Below are 19,592 nucleotides of genomic sequence, written 5' to 3' on the forward strand. Positions count from 1 at the left end.
TAGTTTCTTCAAGTTCTGAATTAAATTGTTTTCACAGAGAAAAATCTAATCTTTCTCTGACACTCTGCAATGAGAAGAATGAGGTTATAGCCCATGCTGTCTTTCTGGATTATCCAAATTGGAATATCACTGATCAATCTGATTGGGAATCATTCTTACATAAAAACTACCTTAACAACAAATGCACTGTAAGTAAATTGTGTGATTTTAGTTGATTTTTTTTTCACTTAAGTCTCAGGTACAAAAATATACATAGGCCTCTAAAATCTCTTTTAGGTAGATCTGAGGTGTTCAGGCCAAAGAAGGTGGTTATCTTTCTAAACTCTCAGGTGCTCAGAAGTTTATGAGTACCTGTGCTTTTGCCACTACTGTAAAATAAGTTAACTGTCATCCTGACAGAGGCCATTAGGGAATGCAGGTTCTTTGCTAGACATGTCCAGAACACATCTAATGCACTGCGCTAGCACTGAGAGCAGCGTGAGCTATAGCTGCCACCAACATTTTTTGTTCAAATACCTGTCCAGCTCTGGTGCTATCTAACAGAGCATTTACCCAGGAGGTGGAGACCTTGCTGTAACATACTTCTTACTGTAGGGGAACTGAAATCCTAATTTCTCGCCTTTTGGAATAAAGTTCTGCTCTTTTACACAACGGAATCCAAATTTAATGGCTTCAGAGAAGAGGAGCATACTCCTCTTTGGAAGATGCTGAATTACACTGAGTAGAGGACTGTGCTGGCATGAGTATCTTGATTCTGGAGAGAGTTTTTTCAGTGCTGGTGTAGATATGGCTGCACTCCATTCTGTGTGGTGCCAGTTTTCATAACGGCTCCTCAGTCAAGTTTGTAAATTACCCTTAGAAATTATGGACTAGAAATAAGTGCTTAGAAGTTTATTCAAATGCTGTCCCTCATTCAGTCCATCTAGGCAATGGATCATCCTGTTATTGTTGAGAAAAGACCAAAAACATTGACCATAAACCCTTAAAAGCTAGGGAGCACGTGCCAGAATAAGGTATTGGTGATACTGAAATTACATCCCAACAGTGTGTTCATTAGTTTTCTGGTGCTGTTCTGGGTGTTATTAAGCAACGGCGTGCAGAAAAACTGACAAATACACTGATTGTATTTAAAACTGCTGTGCGTGCCATTAAGAGAAACAAAATTGTTACAGCCAAAGGGAGTATAGGGGAAAAAAGACCAACATGCAATTTTCTTGTAATCTGTTTTCTTTGTCACTTGAGTACACTTTGTGTACTGGCATATTGCAGACACAACCACTTCATTCACTGTGCAGCTGCTGCTGTTGGTTTATGCTGTGCTGTCAGTTCTGCAAGCTCTTCCTCAGGCTGTCTGCTTGACAGTATCTTGCAGTAAAGCTGCAGCTGACTTCAGTGTCAGGGGCATACAAAGAGAAAAGGAGACAAACAGACAAAGAGCTTTAGCATGTTAGGAATTACTGCTCAGAAGCAGGAGTAAAAGATGCTTCAGAACATTAACGAGGAGCAGAAGAACCCTTGCTTTGCTTAGAATGGAGATTATTTCCTAAAATCTAAATAGAATATTCAGTAGATCTTTCATGCTTCTGTACTGGTAAAGCAATTGTACATGTTCCAGTTGAGATTCTAAGTGAGATTCCTTTACTGTAAGGTGTTTTCCAGGTTAACTGGAGGTAAATAGGAAAGACATCTTTTAGTCAGCTCTGTTTCTGGATATTTAAATGTGTCTGACAATGCAGTCATAAGATCTTGTATTTTTTCCTACATCTTTTAAGGGAAGAACAATTTTGGGAGCATGAGGAATGTGTAAGCTTTTTTTTTTCCCCCTGAAAACCTGGGAAGAAATAATGTCTTTATTAATCAAATGTTAAATGTTGTTAGTTGTTGTGGTTAAATGGAAATTTTATTAGTTAACACAAATAAGGAACAGAACAGTGTTACAAATAAAAAAGTGATGTTTATAAAATCACAGTAACTAGCAGTAACTTACAGGAACTATAACATCACTAAGAGTAAGTTGGAGTATGAATCAAATTTAAAAATATTACATCAGCACAAATCATAATATAAAAAATGTCCTTTATTCATATAGCTTTATCCACACATGCCTTGAAGGCAATGAGTTACTCACATGCAAAGTTACTCACTTGAGTGTGGATCACAGATTTTGGATTCGTGCATGTTAACATTTGGGTAGACCATAAATACAGTATTCATGGTGTTTAGATTCTCATTCTTCATGTTCTAGCCTTTGAACACGCTGTTCATGCATCTTTTTGTGGCAAAAGAGGAATATGCAGCTGGATGTTCCCAAGAAATTATTAGGTGAGTTAGTATGCAACTTTCTGTAGTGAAGCACGTGCACTCTCCTCCCATTGTTTGCTATCAGTATTGCAGTTGCAGGGCAGATTGAATTTTTTTATTTTCTTAAATTTCCACTCCAAAATTCCATGACTGAGCATGAAGCTTAAAAAGCTGTAGATGTTTCTGGAGTATGGTTGTTCCCAGCTCATCTTTTGGTAGTTTATGAACTACAGATTATACAGTAAAGTCACAAGCTATGCAGTACAAATAGCACAATATATCATGTTAGCTAAATACTCAGTGATTGCTTGGGTTATTTGGTATCGCTCAGAACCTACTTATATAAGCAGAGTGAATTGCATTTGGTGCTGCTTCTGTGAAATGTAGTTACTTTGTCATGTCAAGCCAGGTCACATAGATGCCAGGTCAGAGATGTGCCAGCAGAGATCTGGCATCTTTAATTTTTTCACTACTGTGGAATTGATATAAAAAGCAGGCTGTTTGAAATCTAAGTATTAGGAAATTGAGGGAGAAATAGGGTAGAAGAAACAGTAAATGATGCCCTGATTAATTCCATATCATATTATTTGTGATAAATAAAATGCTTTAATTTTTGAGCCATATGGGCTCTTGAAGTAAGATTGGAGACACTGGAGAAAAAAAAAATCATGCATGAAAAGACTAGCTTCTGTTTCTGGTTTGGTGTAGTGATGAAAGACTGAATACAGTCATGTTATTTGTCCAGGAGGGTTTTTATTGAAATACCAGAACTGCAGTTCATACTTCTCTTCATACCAGCTGATGAGAATTTAGGTAAGAATTTAAAACTTTTTTATTCTTAAAATAACGAGAAGTAGTTATCACTATTATACTATGTTGATGAAGTGTGGTGTTTGTTTGTTTGTTTGTTTGTTTGTTTAATATATTGAGAACAGTTACCTTTTTCTAAACATAGAGAAACCACAGTCTTAAACTATCCTCTAATGGACATCCCTTGTAAAAGCGGTTTACGTAGCTGCATGTTCCTTTCAGCAGTCTATCCATTTCCTGCAGTCTTAACATTTGCCAGAAATGGATAGGGCTTCAAACAGAGGCACAGGTGTCTCAGAAATAAATTCCCACAAGTTTTGTGAAAACGTCTGGCTGAATGGGGTCAAGAGATTGAGATGTGTTTGTTGTCTGACAGGCAATGACTAACACACCAGTCAGCCAGGCATCATACCTATGCATCAAAAACAGTAACATCCAGTACTTTCTCTCACTTGACCAAGTGAGTACAAGAGGAGAAGAGGGCTGTTTGTGGTAAGGCGCGGAAGGAGTGCTGGAGACATGGAAGGAATCCGGGGTTTAAATTCAAAAATCCATTTTCCTCAAATAGTTTTGCTTATAATTTTAAAGTTCAAATAATTAAGTTTCTATGCTTCTCCTAACAGATTTTTATTGTTCACAGAGCCAGGCTTGGAAAGCGCCTTTGAAAAGATGATAACTGCTCCAGGTTCAGCAGCGGATACAAACTTTACTTTGCTTGTGAGCCCCAGACATCGGTATCATCCGCAGCTGCATGTTCGCAAAGCAAGGTAATGCAGTTTTCTTGCTTCTACATTTATGAGAAGATCTCTCGAGCAATTTAAAGAATTCCCATTTTGATTTACAGCATCAGTATCTTAATTCAGAGGCCATGATTTTTCTTGATAACCTAATTAAGTAGTTGTTTTATGATTATGCTGTTTTTATTCTACTTCATCGCAAGATCAATTGTATTTTTTGTAAATCTGGTTTTCTATCTAGAAATAATAGAAATAATACATTTTTTGGTCAGCAATGTTTATTCTGTGAATGTTGGCTTTATTGTCTTGTGTGTTTTAGTGAGTGCATATAGTTTTCAGGAGCATATTCCAATTAATTTTTCGTATTTTTTAATTGTATCATACTTTGACCAGATGAGCAAAAACTGAAGAGGAGGGTTTATCATCTAGAGCTATTAAGTAGAAGTAGAGACTCCCTAGTTCCACTAATCTGTCAGACATGGAAAGTAACCCTTCTGCTCTTGTACGTTTTTTTCTGCATAAGCACTTCACTAACTTACGTTCCCTGTCATTGTGTATCAGGGGAGCAGACCAGCAGGCTCCTCTACATTTTTTTTAATTTACTGCATAGTGTCATGTATTTCAATGTGTACAGTTTGGAGCAAAGACTTTTTTTTTTTTTTTTCTTGTATGATATGTTTGCACAATGTGCCTTTCACACAGCTTTGCAGTTATTTTGGGACTCATCATAAATGTCATTAAAAAGTTGAGAAAGAAAAAAATTAATATTGAGTCTCTCTGCCCATGTATTGGTAGTGTACACCAGGTAGAGAAGCAGGTTCCCCTAGCCGAATGCCTACTGATGTCTACCTATGTATAGACCATTACAACTATGTTTTTTTTCTTTCATTTGAATTCTGCTGCTTATGCCAAATTGCAGTTTTCTGCAAGTGTCAGCACTGAGTACACTAAGCAAGAAATGCAGTTTTTGCCCCAGACAGGCTTTATGTTTTTCTGTATAGGTTGCTGTATCATATATGCTATCAGTGCTTTGTAAATGCTTCTCTGTACTGTGGTCAAAATATAATTAGTATGTATCACATTTTGGTTCACTTATTTTCCTCTCCATGCTGCAAAGAGCACATGTAGTGTAATGTTTCATGAGGTAATAATTTTGATTCTGAGTCTTTCTGGTGTTGTTTTCCTTTGTTCTAAATGGAAGCGCTGTGTTGTCCTTATGTAGCAGTATTATGATTTAAGAGATTTTTCCAGTCCTTGTAATAGAAATTGAAGTTTAGGGACAAGCACGCCTCTGGGAGGCTTCATCATACAATACTGATGTATAAACAGTGCTAATGGAAGGTAATGCCACACTAGGAACCTCTGTCGGCCTGGTAAATCCACACCAATCTGTTCATGAAATAGTTCATGCTATCATCTTGCACTGGGTGCTGACAGAAACCTCTCTCTCATAGAGAGATGTTTTATACATACTTGATTTTGCCAAATAGGCCTGAAACAAATCTGCAGACTGTGCTATTTATCCTACAGTTTTATTCAATGCTTACAATATCCTATGGCTTGGGTTTAGAGCATTGTGAGATAAAGGGCTGAGACCTGATGTTGGCCACTTAAAACCATTCTGCTGTTGGTCTGGATATTTCATTATGTTGCAAAATCATTTGCATACCAACTTGATCTACACTTTTTTAAAAAGTAAGGTCTTTTTAAAGGCTTTTAAAAATTATTTCCTTTGAGTAGTCTACCATCTATCAATATATGAACAAACCCTTAATACTAAAAAGTTATCAGTGGGTGAATTAATTCCTAAGGATTTAAAGTTTTTCTGTACCCTTTGATTCTAACTGTTACAGTTTTTCATTTAATTTGAATCACATTATTTATTTTGATGGCCATCAGATATTGGCAATAGGGAATATTTTTGACATGACTGGAAGTGTCAAGCAGGCTGTAGCAATATAACACATAAGAGATACTGTCTTGCCTGGGACTTCTGTAGTTTTTATGAATAATATACATGATTTCATTTTATTAAAAACAAAACAAAAACAAAAACAAAATAAACTAAAAAACTAGAAAACTAACCAAGAAACTGCTTATTTTGTTTGAATTACACAGTCTCTGTTGATATTCATATTTAAATAAAGATATATAGATAATACAGATTCTCTGAGTAAGAATTATATTTCCAGGAGATGCTTTGCCTTTCCTTTTGCTCTGTATTCACTTTTGTACTTCGCTGGCATCCATAGTAACATTCAAAGGAGCCCTTTAGAGATTTATCTGTGTTGCCCACAGCCACCTGCCTAGCAACATGTTCTGGGTCAACGATAGGAGATTAGGGTAATCTCTTTTCCCTCTTCCCTTACTTATGGTGAGGGGAAGCAGTAAACTGATACTTTGCTTAACCATTAATTTTGAAATTGTTCTCTATCTGACCTTTATATTGTGAAATAAATCTGTAGTGTGCCTGAACCCAGTCCACGAAGCCTTTATGTTCTAGTTTCTAGCTGATGTATCATCTTTAGATCCTCTTCCTTGTTTTTGTACCATGTATGTAAGACATCACAAATGTTCAGCTCTGCGGAATTCCTTTATTGTGCTTGTTCTCTGTCCAGGAATCATATAGTGTTTTTATATATTTTTAAACAATTTTTTTGTTTTGTTTTGTTTTGCTTGTTTGTTTAAAAAAGGTCTAAGGTACTGGTTGGGGGCGTTGCAGAAACTAAAAATAGTTCTGTTCCTACAGTTTCTAGTTTGCTGGGAATTGACTGGGCATATGCAGAGCCTGCTGAGTGTCATGAGCTCAGTGTATGTATGGCAGTCTCTGCACAACACAAGTGTGCAGAATTGCCACCTGCGTCTTGAGAGGTGGCCTTGTGGTGTTGTGCTTTGCAGAGCAGAATGCTGTGAGGGACTTGGAGCAGCCTGCATGGTGAGGCATTGCATTGGCAAAGCATTCAGTTTGGAGACAGGGTCTGTGTTGTTATCTATCCCAGTGAAACAACAGATTTCAATTAAGACTTCAGCCTCAATCCTCTACCTATAAATCAGTTTAGTTTCTTTGAGGTTTTATAACACGTTAATGAATTTGCTATAATTACTATATGAAAGCAGTGAGGTTCTGATAATAGAAAACCTTTCTGCTGTTTTGCCCTTGAGATACTACTGCCTGGAAAGAATGGTAAGACTATCATTTTAGTTTGAAATACAAAGAATGGGAATTTATAATATATTTTTACAAGGTTTCATTGTTTTTGGAGCTTCATTTCACTTACAGCATTTGAAATGATTCTATAGACAAGTGATTTATAGTGTCTTAACAGTGAAAAAGGATGAAAAAGTGTGGCTTGGAAGTTTGTCTCCCCAGCAGCTGTCTTCAGTTTTGAGGGAATAGTCACAATATTCTTTCTTAGTTTCTCAAGCTGGCTTTCTTAACTTAAAACTCTATGAAAGAATCTGGTGACTGCCTTCCAGAAGAAAAATTAAATTATCTAAAACTCCTGGCAGATGGAATAGTTCTGTGACTCAGGGCATCCTAAAGGTCACAAGTTAAGCATTTATTCACCCCGCTCAAAAGGCTGTTAATAAGGCGTGTGTAACAGATACCCACTGGAGTCTGGAACAGCTCCCATACTGTCCATCTTGCGTGAACAACCTGCTCGGCTGACCTGAACAAAAAGAGGTCAGCGCAACTGGACCAGGAATGGAGGCGTGTGCAGGTCCTTATCTCGGGGCTGTTCTGGGCAACGGGAGCAACAAGGGCAAGTGGAGAGCTCTCAGACAGATGGCCTGAGAATAAGAAATAATGTCAAATAAAGGGGGTCTGTCAGAAAGGTGGTCTTACTCAGAAGGTCACATCCTTCTGGTGTGTAGGAGCGGCAAAAGCCATCAGAATTGTCCTTCTACCACTTGAATTGTCCTTCAGTCTTGTGTCAGAGTCCATCAGTACTTTGGTGATCAGACTGTGATTGATAAATTAGAATGTCTGGCCCAGCTGTGTTAACTTTAAGGCTTCTGTGAAATCCAGAAACATGCAAAAAGTGAAAATTAGAGTAGCTTTATTTGTTGTTGTTGTTGTTGTTGTTGTTTTTTCTGCACTTGCTGCCTGTACAGAGCTAAGATTTCTAAGCTATGGGTACAGGTACTTGGGTACAAGCGTGTACAAACTTGAGCAGCCGCAGCCTGAAGCAAAATGCAAGTTTTCCTAAAGCTGATGGAATTGTTATTAAGCATTCTTGATAACGATCTTCAGAAACATGTTTCTACAGCATGTATCATTTTCAGAGGAAAGAACTATTTTACAGTATTTTTCTACTGACACTGCGGGGGGGTTGGGCAAAGGATGCCCCGGCCTGAGGACTGAGTGGGGCAGTGGAGAAGGGAAGGGAAAGGAAGAAAAAGGAAGGGAAGGCAAGGCGAGGCGAGGCAAGGGAAGCGAAAAGGGCCTAGCCCTGCAGCCCACCCGGAGGCCGCCAGGGGGCGGGCGAGCCCCGCGACGCTGCGGGCCGTCGGGGGGCGGCTGCGGGAGGCCCGGCGGGGCTGTGCCGGGCTGGGCGCCCGCTCCTCGGGGTGTGCTGCACGCTGCATCCCGCGGGGGTCACCTTCCTCACACGGTTGCGCTAGCTAAGGTGGTCTAAAGAACGCTAGGAGGAAGGGATTTCCTAACCATGCCGTGAAAGCGGCCCCTCCTCACTGCCCACCGCAGGCCGATTTTTCTGAGCCCCTTCCGAGCTACAGAGTTGTCTCCCGGACCGCTTACGTTCTGGCATTGTTTACAGAAATAAAGCAGCGATTTCACCCTGTCACGGGAAAGTGTTCTGTGCTGGAGCTGCTTGGCCCGGGCCTACATGCCACGGGTGCAGCACATACCTCTGTTGAATTCCTTCATGGCAATTTCTACACGTTGGTAAAAGCAGTGAGGTTTTGGTGAGACTTGCATTGATCCTGCTAAAGAATTAACTTTTTTTTAGGTTGATTGATGAGAAAGAGCCTGTTATCTATTTAAATAAAAATCCATGCAGTCTGGGGCCTGTATGATTCTAACACTGAAACTTGGACAGTTTAGGAGTCAGCTCTGGCTGCTTTACGCCAGCAGCACGGACACCAGACTGGAGCAGCAGAGGCAGACCTGCGCTCCCACCTATGCAGAAGGCTTTTCATGAGGCAGAGGGATACAGTAATTGCACTTTGGCCTTTGTATCTTTTTCAATGGTGGAGCATTAACTTGACCTTACAAAGGCATAATGGTTCAATTTCTGCCAGTTGACTCCCACACTGCTGTGTGTAATAACAGTAATCAAGCCAATACTCACCACTGTTTCTCCCATACAAGAAAGCACTATTTTGTATTTTTTTTATTTATTTTTTTTTCTTGTTGTTCTTAACAGACACAACTGACTTCCTAAATTGCACTGGTGTAGCTCTTCTTGAGATCTCTGCCAACTCTAACAAACTGAGATTGGGCTCACTGAGTGTAATTATTTTAAATGAGGCCAAAAGCCCAGATCCAGCTGGCCTGAGATGCCTTAGGCAAGAAAATTTTGAACAGGGCTACCCTCATATTTTTTGCTTTGGGGGAAAGATAGCCATCTCCATGGTGAAATCCAGATCTAATGTAGGTTGCGTTGGCTCTTAATAATACTTTTGTCTCTCTGGTGCTGAGGCTACCAATTTAGTGTGTGTTAGGAGATGTCCTACATGAAATTACTTCTTCACTGGTAGGGGCTTTGGATCAGGTATTTTTAATATCTGTCAGTATGCTAACAGAGGGGAACAGAGGTATTGGGACCTGTTAATAGGAGAGTTTTAGGGCATTACATAATCTCTTTTTTATAGGTTGGAAGATTACAATGATCTCATGCCAATCTGGACGCGTCAGAGTGAGACTCTGAAAGAAACCTATAGTGAATATTTCCTTGCTGATATAATAGAACATCAAGATGAAGAAAATCAAGCTGTTGTTTGTGAGGTCAGTCTGTCATATGCTCCTGTTTGATCTAGTCACCATGTTAGTGATATAAATGTAAGTAGCTCATGCTGCAGCTCAATGAATAAAAAGAACAAGCTCACTTTTGGAAGGTAGAATTCATAATCTGCACACACACAATGCCCTCTGCCACTTTCTTTGCGTATCTCAGTTCTTTAGGAGTGGTATCTGCTGTTAAATAAATGAAGCAGCAATTCCTGGTAATTGTGTGGATTCTTTCCAAGTAATTAGAACAGGCTACTCTGAAAAAAGGGTTACTGTTTTAGACATTTTACATTATAGATAACCAGTTTTAATTCCTTGTGAAAATTAATATTGCATGTGAAAACTAGTAGCCAGTAATCATTTCTCAGTTAAAAATGATGTATTTTCTTCCATCTCCTGGCTGGGGCAGTCGGATTTATGCTGAATTGAAGACAGAAACTCAGGAATTAATTTAAATAAGAAAGAGGTACTAATAGCTATCCGTCTGAAAATTCCTCTTAATATTTTCATGCGTTAGTAACTGTGCATGGTATCGTAAGCTGATAGGCAACATAACCTACTTAATTCCAGAAGTCTGCTTTCTATACCAAATGATTTTATAAAACCTTAACATGTAATCACTGCCATTGGAAGCCAAATACGAAACAATAAGCCATTAGTGTAATAGCACATTACAAACGGCTATCTTTAAATATAATACATTTCAATTGTACGTTCATAGCTCAATATGATACCAGCAAAAGGTGTTTCAGGCCCTCATATTTTATACTTGCCTCTGCTGCTGTGAAAGACACCTCCATGCAAACCAAGATAGATGCCAATTTTCCCTGCAGAGAATGAAGCTGGCAACCTCTTTTTGCACATATGGTAGATGGATTGGTTAATCAGCCTCTGCTGAGCCTTGGGCCTAAAATTACACAGCAGCCAGACAACTGCAGTGACCCAGCTTTTGTTCAGTTACGCAAACAAACAATCACTTGTTGTTTGGGGGAAAAAAATTAAACTTGATTTTTTTTTAATTTTTATTGCAGTGCTGATGGCAGAATAAAACAGCTATACAAATCCATCCTGTGAGTTTTCATAATGTTTTTAAAGAAGGCTTTCATTATGTGTATTAAGGAAAAAAATATTTTGATTATTTGTTTTATGAGAAAGTTGAATATAGGAATAACATTTGAAGAGTTTCCTACTTCTAGACTGGTCTCAGCTTGAAGCCAAACCCCTCCAACATATTGGTTCTAATTTTCCAGAGTCTATTTTCCTATTTTCATCTCAACACTGCAACTTTCTGGAAACTTTCAGTAATAATCAAACATTATGTGACATGCCATTTCAGTGTTACAGGGATCTTGTCATTCCCAGGGGTTTTTTTTTTTTTTTTTTTTTTTTGAAGGCTGATTATTAGATATTTTTAGAACCGGAAAATACTCAATGCTTATAATTACTTTTTATAATACATACCGTATAACATTTTAGAACTTTTTACATACTGTACATTTTTTTTTTTTGTAGGAAAATAAAATATGCTTTTCAGTTTGAGCACACTTTATTTATGAAATAGCATCAAATGATTAGTCAACCATCATGGTTAGCTAAATCCAGATTGTAGGTTAGTTGCACTTAAGGAAAAATTATGCCCTTTTTGGAGTTCTCTAGTTGAAGGGTGTTATATTGAAATAGTAGATCATATTTTGATCCATATAAATAATTCTAATCCCCCTGCAAATCATAACCAGAAGAAGAAGAAGAAGAAGAAGATCTAATATAGATGGTGTAATACACTTAATTGAAAAAAAAAGATCTTTAACTTTCCCTTATACTTTTCTTTTACACACAGCTACAGCTAGTATGCTGAAATTCTTGTTTTGCCCTTTTTTTCCCCCTTTCCTCCTCACAACCTTTTTTTTTTTTTTTTTGTCCTCAACTAAAATTATCTGCTCAATTTTTGTGTGTGTATGACATTGTTTTTATATTGCAGGCTGGAGACACTGTAGTGGGATTCATGAGCTTATGCTCTCAAGTAGATGTTTCCTTGTTTCACGCGTGCTTTGACTTACGACCTTTCCATGGACTCTGTAAACCACATCCTGAAGATGTTCTCAAAGCGCCATGGGAGCCAAGCATTCCAGAAGGTACCTATATGCTAAAATTATAGGCAGATTTAAGGTGCATTTATTTCTAGCTTCTGAACAGGTTTTGAAAAAAAATGGAAGAGGACATAGGCTTATATTAGTAAGAAAAAAAGAATGTGTCTGCGCTTTGGAGATGGTTGCCTGGTGTTTTTTAATTCAGGGGGGCTGGTCTGTACAATGTGTCACACTGAAGACTCTCATCAAAACAGAGGTATGAGATATAAGTAGGTTTCAAGTTTTGGAAAGCCAAAAAATAGCGTCTACTTCCCATCAGTTAGCTACAGTTGTGCTGTTATATTAAGATTTTATTTTTAAACTTGGTTCTAATGTCTGTCAGCCACTAAGCAGCTGGTTATCAGTGGCTGTCATGTTGTCTTGAGATTTGTGCCCTCTTATTTCCTTGAGGCCCATTTTCTGCTCTGTCTGCTTACTGTTTGCAGTCATTTAGGTTACGAGGTTTTGGAAGATCAGGAACTGTTTTCATTGTATTTTTGTGTTGGACACAATATGAAAAACCACCTACAAGCCATCTTACTGCAACTAACAAATTGCAGTAACATGAATATGTTACCTATTTAGAGACCACTAATAATTTACAGCTGTCATCATTATTTTTCAGTGTTGAAGGTCTTTTTGTCCAGAAGGGCAGCATTTTGCTGTCTGCTAATTATTAGTAATAGAATTAAAGAAACACCACTAGGTTGTTACATATCTGCTTGTTTGAACACAAAGCACCAGGCAAAAATGCAACTGGGCATCTTCAGAGCAGTCTCCAGCTGGTATCTCATAGCTGAAAGCCATGGAACAGTAAAGGGAATGAAAAAAAAATGCCTTCCAGCCACACTTGTGGACTTCCCCTCCCCTGCAAAGAAGAATATTACTAGTAAGAGATGAAGGAACCCAGCTGCCTTGTCCTGTATCAGTCCACGCTCCTGGAACTTCAGGAGTATTATTTCAAAAGAGGTGACAGACATATATAGAAATGTAGATAGGACTGAGGGAGGAAAAAATATCATTTATGATAGTCTCTTCTAAAAACTAGACCTCTTTTTCGTTTCCTGCAGTTCTGGGCCAGCCCTCCTTGCACTGTTTGGTCAGGAACAAAGTTTGGGAAGAACTTTCCCACCCTGCAAAGTCATGCAAATTTTGCTCGGGATTAGTTCTTCAATAAGCTATATGAAAATGTGCAGAAAAGTATGAAATATATTTCATTTTAAAACTACAAATATTATCTCAGTATTTTAAATTCTCATTAACTATGAGTAGTATTGACTTCACTTTGACTTCTGTCTTACTGCTATATCAGCAGGAAGTTTAGACATATATGTCACCTAATCCCTTCAATCAGCAAATTTGCTGATGATACAAAACTGGAAGGAGGAGCCGGTATGGCAGAGGGCTGTGCTGCTGCCCAGAGGGGCCTGGATGGTCTGGAATAATGAGCTATTGGATTTTTTAATTGTTTTTTAAAAAAAAAAAAAAAAGCATGTAAAATCAGCATAAATGATTCTTTTCAGGTTTCTATAACACCAGCTTAGCATCTGAGTGCTTTTGAGAAGCGCATTAAGCACATTGGTTAGCAATCTCAGACATGATTCCCTCTCTTTTTCTTCTCCATTTAAAAGCTGTATTACCTTTGGTGGTTGTTGGTTGTTTGCAATGCTGTATTTACTTTTTAAGTACAAAAAAAAAAAAAAAAAAGGAGTAGTATACCTCTATTTGGAGTGGCAAATAAGTTTTGTGTCATGGATCCTGTGAAATACCTGCCTTCAGCACTGAGACAATTCTCAACATCTGTCTCCAGAAGAGAATGGCATCAGGAGCTGCTATGACCCTACTGTCTCCTCCATCTGTCTGCTGAGTGGGCAGCCTGTGGGTGCACTTGCAGCTGCAATTCTGTTAAGCTACAGCCACAGATTTCAAGCTTGTTGTGTTCAAGAGCAGCCTTGGGGAAAGAGAATTATTGGTAGGCTTTTTCAGATACCTTGAACACAAATCATTGAGGGTCTCAAAGACAGACACCTGAGAAGGAACTTGATTATCATCAGTGAATTGCCTGGCTCTGATACCATTCTTAGAGGGTGAGCCACTAGAAATTTAACAGTAAAATTAGAGGTAGCCCATGGCTATATATTGCTCAGGAATATTAATTCTATTATCATGGAATAATAATAAAAACTGTTGTGGTAACTCTACATTTTAGAACATAAAAAATTATAACATCTTAAAATAGTTTTGCTTGTCCTAAAGCATTGCAAACTGTTGTTTGTGTCTGCCCAGTATAGCCAAAAAGAAAGAAAGAAAGACAGAAAGAGAGAAAGAAAGAAAGAAAGAGAGAAAGAAAAAACAAACAAACAAATATATACTGTTATTTGTCTAACCTTTAATAATCAATTCAATAAAGTGTTAGCTTGTCGCAAGTTACTAAAGTTTTATACGGCTTATTGAAAATATATGCTTTATGATGGATATTTGATAAATGTCTTTTATAAACTATTAACAAATTGTTTATGTAAACACGAAGACTGCATTTTTCAAATGGTTGGAAAAAAAGCTCTGATTCAGGTTTTATTATTGCATGAGACGTGAGTCAAAATTCATCTCAGCAGTCATTCGTGAAAACATCCAGGAAAAGCAGTGGTGTTTCCTTTATTTATTTATTATTAAGAAAGGAAAAGAAAAGAGCCCACCATTTTAATAAAGAATTTTAGAGACCCCCCCCCATTGGCCATCATTGCCAAAAACAAACAAACAAACAAACAAATAAAAAAGCATAAGCATAGTTCCCCTTCTGTCTGAATTCTTCATTTTATTAAAAATTTAGTTTGAAAAGGGAATTGTATGAATTGTATCTTGGGCTTTTTTGGTAAATGGAGACCCAAATAATAGTTCCAACCTGGTAGTCCATTGATAAACCTTTCCAATATAAGGTCCTACCTATGTCCTTGTAGTTTACTATAGTGTCATTGACAAGTAGTTTAAACTTGATTATATAGTATAACATGCGCATGGCTGTATAAATGCTGTTATAATGATGGCACCATTTCTGTGGTCTATTGTATTGGAAATGTGCTGCCAAATTGTCTTTTATCTAGGGAAGCTTTGCTAACTTTGCATCTTATATCAATAGAGGACCTCGACTTTCTTTTATTGAATTCAAAGGCTGAGAATTTAAAATGTGAGCCACATTCCTTTGTAGAGTATTCACATGTTCCCATATGAGAAAACAAACAAACAAACAAAACAAAAAAAGGATATTTTTTTCAAGCTCGTTAGCTTAAAAATAGAGACCACAGGTTGATAGTATTTTTTCCTTTCAAAATGTAGTACTGACTAATAATGAAAGAGTGTACAAAAATCTGTGTTTAACACAATATTGATATGCCACTTACATTTCAGGGTAATTACAGTAATTTGGTTGTTACTCTATATGGTGTCACAGATTAGTAGCCAGAAAACATTATGATGCAGTGGGAATGATTCAAGGGCTTTTCATCAGGCTTCTTGTTGAACTGGCTTCTTGATCCTGCTGACTGATACCTCTGCTAACAACCTAGCAATCACAGAATTATTTTAATTTTCTTTTTGTTCATGTTCCTTACTTCACTGAGCGCAACGATATTTACATTCTTTGCAGTCACTTGTGTACAGCATATATATAAACAGTGATGCAGCTATATTTGACAGTAGTGAATGGTGGAGCCATTAAGGGATTCATTTTAGTGTGAAGTCAGAAACAACATATCAATATTTACATGACAGCAAGAGGCTTGTATTAATTAACTTTTGACACCTGCAAGGCTGTTCATAATGAGAAGTGTAGCTGGGTTAATCAAAACGACATTTGATCATTTCTGTGAAGTCTCACATCTGTGATACCACTGGAGAAACCATGATTTCTAACCCCTGTGTTTCTTCTTGCCCTGCAAATTGCATCTGCATTCTTTTCTGCTAACAGTGAAACAGATCTTCAGATAACAGATTTTTTTAAAAAGACTTTGGCCTAAACTTCTTTTTTTTTTTTTTTTTCCTTAAGTAGAAGAAAGCTCATTACTCTATGAAGAAAAATGCTCATGTCAATGAATGTAGCTTAGATGGATTTACCAAATTCAGACAGAGGAGTGAAGAATCCTATTGTGCTGTAATTTTTGAAACTTTTTCTCCTTCTCTTGGAGCTCAGAAACTATGACTTTCCTGTGTCACTGGAGCTTTCACATGCAGGGATGTACTGGCCTGATCTGTTTTCTACAGCCATGATACCTATATCTCAAGAGTTTATTGGTTAAAGTTATTTTCAGACTTCATTTTTTAATATAAATGCAGTAAACTGAGATTGTATCTGTAAGATTAGGGAGGGGATGATTTAAGGAATGGCAGAACTATTGAAGAGAGACACTCAAGGACTAAAAAAGAGCAGCTGACATTTAGCTTTAGTAATTTTAAGTGGTTATTTGGTGTCATATGTAGGCTTTGCTAGTACTTCAATGGTTCTTCTCCAGGTTGATGACTAGAATAATTTTAGTCCATAGCATTAACTTTAGACGTGGCCTTTATGGGTTATCAGGTGATCTGTGGTTCTGAATACCCTCACCTTCTACTGACTTTAAAGGGAATAATCCATCAGCATGCAGATTTAGGAATTGCTTTCCCAAAAATACTTTATATGTGCTGGAATGGTGATTGCCTGCTGTCAAATGAGCATCAAGGTGTTGTGAAAGTTAGTAGTCTGCTCTCTCACATTGGTGCCAGGTACCAGTAGAGTTCTGTAGGGCTGTTGTGTGTTGCTGTGTAAACTGTCAAAATCTGTCTTAAGATACAGGTTATGTAATTAAAATAAAATATAATGCATTGTGTATGTTCCACACTGGTACTGGACATTTTTATTGTGGTTTGTTAACATTTTAATTATCAGCTCTGGAATTGCTCCCAGCCAAAGGGGTAGAATGGCAAAAAATGCATATAATAATATTTAGTTAAACTCCCTAATATGTAGGTGTTTGTTTTAATTGGATTCAGCACTTTATCAGAAATGCTGTAGGTATGTAAACATATATATTGCATCATGTACGTATATATTTTGGCTGTTTCTCAGGTCAGTCATTGATTAAAAATCGATTCATAACATGGCTGCAAGTAATTTAGCCCTATCAGCTAAGGGAGCTGTTTTACTCACAAAAATATTACTACTCTAATTGGGATGAACTAAACTAGAGTGACACTGTAATGTTGCTGAAGAAGGTAGGACGATCTTTCATGTAGATTTAAAACCTGGTTTCTGTGACTTTGATTGTCAATTGTATTTCCTTTCCACTGAGCCTTTTTTTTTTTTTTTTATGCTGCTAATGTCTAAAAGCCTGCCACACCTGTGGTCATGGCTACTGTGGGCATTTTGCATGCAGTTCAATGAGTGTCTGTTTTTTGGCTGAAAAATCATACACGAAAGAATTGCAATGGTTGATGAAGTGCTTTGAAGCAGTTGCTTCAGCATCCAGGAAAAGCGGCAGAGAAGAACATTTTTTAGATGAGATAAAGAGGCAAAAATAGGCAAACTGAGAAGCGTTGACCAAATGGCAATCACTTTTTATAAGAAATGAAATAGGGGTTATAAAGCTAGTTAAATTCAGCAAATGAGAAGGGAATTTCAATCCCTGTTTCTTGTCCCTGTTTGTTCCAATAAGTAAGGGTTATGGCTTGCCTAGGTTTTATTCTGAATTTCAGTTCTGTTAGGAGAATTAATGTGAGAATCAAGAGCCTTCCTCATTCTTATGGTCATCAGAAAAAAAGGTAGCAGCAGACAAAGTTTAAGATACCAGTCAATACACTACTCACTCATATTTTTCTCTTCAGATAGGGTCAACATTTATTACATGTAATAAAAGAGTTAGAAATTGCTTCCCAACTGTGTCTTGTTCAATTCCTATTTTAAAGCCAATTATCTGATTTTGCCTTGAGATCAAATTGTCTAATGAAGTTCTAGCCAAGTAAATACAGGAGTCTATTTTAAATGTGGTTATTACAAATAAATAAAAGAAATCTGTCAACAGGAGCAGTCTGGCACACTTACTCTTTAGTTACTGCTATGATTCTGATGGTTACACTCTCATTTTTATACATGTTTATTCTTTTTCATTACACAGATGAAGATAAAAGCAAACAAACAAGTCAGGAAGCAGAGTCCATTTCATCTCAAAATGTGGAACATATTAGCGACCAAGATGTGGCTGTGCAGGTAATACCCCTCTATACAGCAGTGCTGCTAACTTTTGAAGTTAATTTGAAGAAGACGTGGAGGCTGCTAGGACAAGCATTGTTTCCACTCCTGCACTGTCTGCTGCATGTGCCCACACTAGTGTCTGCTGTTCTGCATAGCTCAGAAGCTGCTCTAGCTAGGGTCTGGTTGGAGGTGGCAATTGTGATTAACCAGAGGAGTTCTCCCATCTAGTTCCACCTGAACAGCGGGCAGCATGGGAATTGGAACAAGTGGCACAGAGGGAGAAAAAGGATGGGGACTGCTGATGCACATCTGCCACTGACTAAAATAGACAACCTCAACAGTCGAGGTTGGCTGCCATGGAGCCGGTGCAGCTGCAACCGCAGCACCCGCCCATGAGTTACAAGGGGACCTCTGTCCCTTGCTTCGTGGCCCGGGACAGCAGTGTGAGCACGCTGCACGTGCTGGCTCTCCCGAGAGAGGCTGACAGGGAGCGGGTTGGGAGAGGGTCCCTGCTTGACACTTTGAGCAAACTCTCCCTCTGCTTCCCTCACATCCCCAAGCCCCCCTAAGCAATAGGTTTGTAGCATTGGACAGTGAAGTGGGAGGAGGCGCAGGAAGGTTCCCCTAAGAGGTTACCAAGGATGAGGCAGTCGACTCCACGCATTCAGACTGCCTCTGCCAGGAAAGAAAGAAGGATGGTTGTGGGAGGCGACTCCCTTCTCAGAGGAACGGAGAGCACCGTTTGCAGACCAGACCTGAGCCGTAGGGAAGTGTGCTGCTTACCTGGGGCTTGGGTCAGGGGCATAACTAGAAAACTCCCAGAGCTGGTTCACCCCACTGATTACTCATAGGTCAGGCAGGCAGCGATGAAATCGCTCAGAGAAGCCTGTGAACTATGAAGAGAGATTTCAGGGGGTTAGGGTAAATAGTTCAAGGAGTGGGAGCACAGGTTGTGTTTTGTTCTATTCCTTCTGGGGAGGTGAAGGACATGGAGCGGGCTAGGAAAACAAGGGTAATGAGTAAGTGGCTGAGAGGCTGGTGTTGAGACAGGAATTTTGGGTTCTTTGAGCATGGGGCAGTTTACTTGACCCCTGGTCTGTTGTCGATGAATGGAACACACCTGTCTCAAAGGGGGAAATGAATCCTGGTGCAGGAGCTAGCATGACTCATCGAGAGAGCTTTAAACTAGCTATGATGGCGGAAGGGGGGTAAAACAGCTCACCAGAGAAGTGCCTAGGGGAACAATACTGAAGCTGGGGGTGAGGCAGATGTCTCATCTGAAGTGCATCTACACCAATGCACACAGCACAGACAACAACCAGGAGGAGCTAGAAGCAATTGTGCGACAGGCTAACTCTGACCTAGTTGCAATAACTGAAATGTGGTGGGATCACTCCCATGACTCAAGTACTGTGATGGATGGC

General features: G+C 38.6%; 1 protein-coding gene across 1 annotated transcript in view; it reads left to right on the forward strand.

Annotated features, from left to right (window-relative positions):
- Positions 1–19,592, forward strand: part of CFAP61 (cilia and flagella associated protein 61) — a 104,124-nt gene that overhangs the window by 799 nt on the left and 83,733 nt on the right. The window contains exons 3-9 of the mRNA XM_032183662.1: positions 38–188; positions 2,246–2,322; positions 3,047–3,114; positions 3,752–3,878; positions 9,687–9,819; positions 11,801–11,954; positions 18,092–18,183. Coding sequence (XP_032039553.1) covers positions 38–188; positions 2,246–2,322; positions 3,047–3,114; positions 3,752–3,878; positions 9,687–9,819; positions 11,801–11,954; positions 18,092–18,183 — 802 coding nt within the window. The remainder of the gene's footprint in view (positions 1–37; positions 189–2,245; positions 2,323–3,046; positions 3,115–3,751; positions 3,879–9,686; positions 9,820–11,800; positions 11,955–18,091; positions 18,184–19,592) is intronic.

This window comes from Aythya fuligula, chromosome 3 (assembly GCF_009819795.1).
Source record: "Aythya fuligula isolate bAytFul2 chromosome 3, bAytFul2.pri, whole genome shotgun sequence".
Classification (NCBI taxonomy): Eukaryota; Metazoa; Chordata; class Aves; order Anseriformes; family Anatidae; genus Aythya; species Aythya fuligula.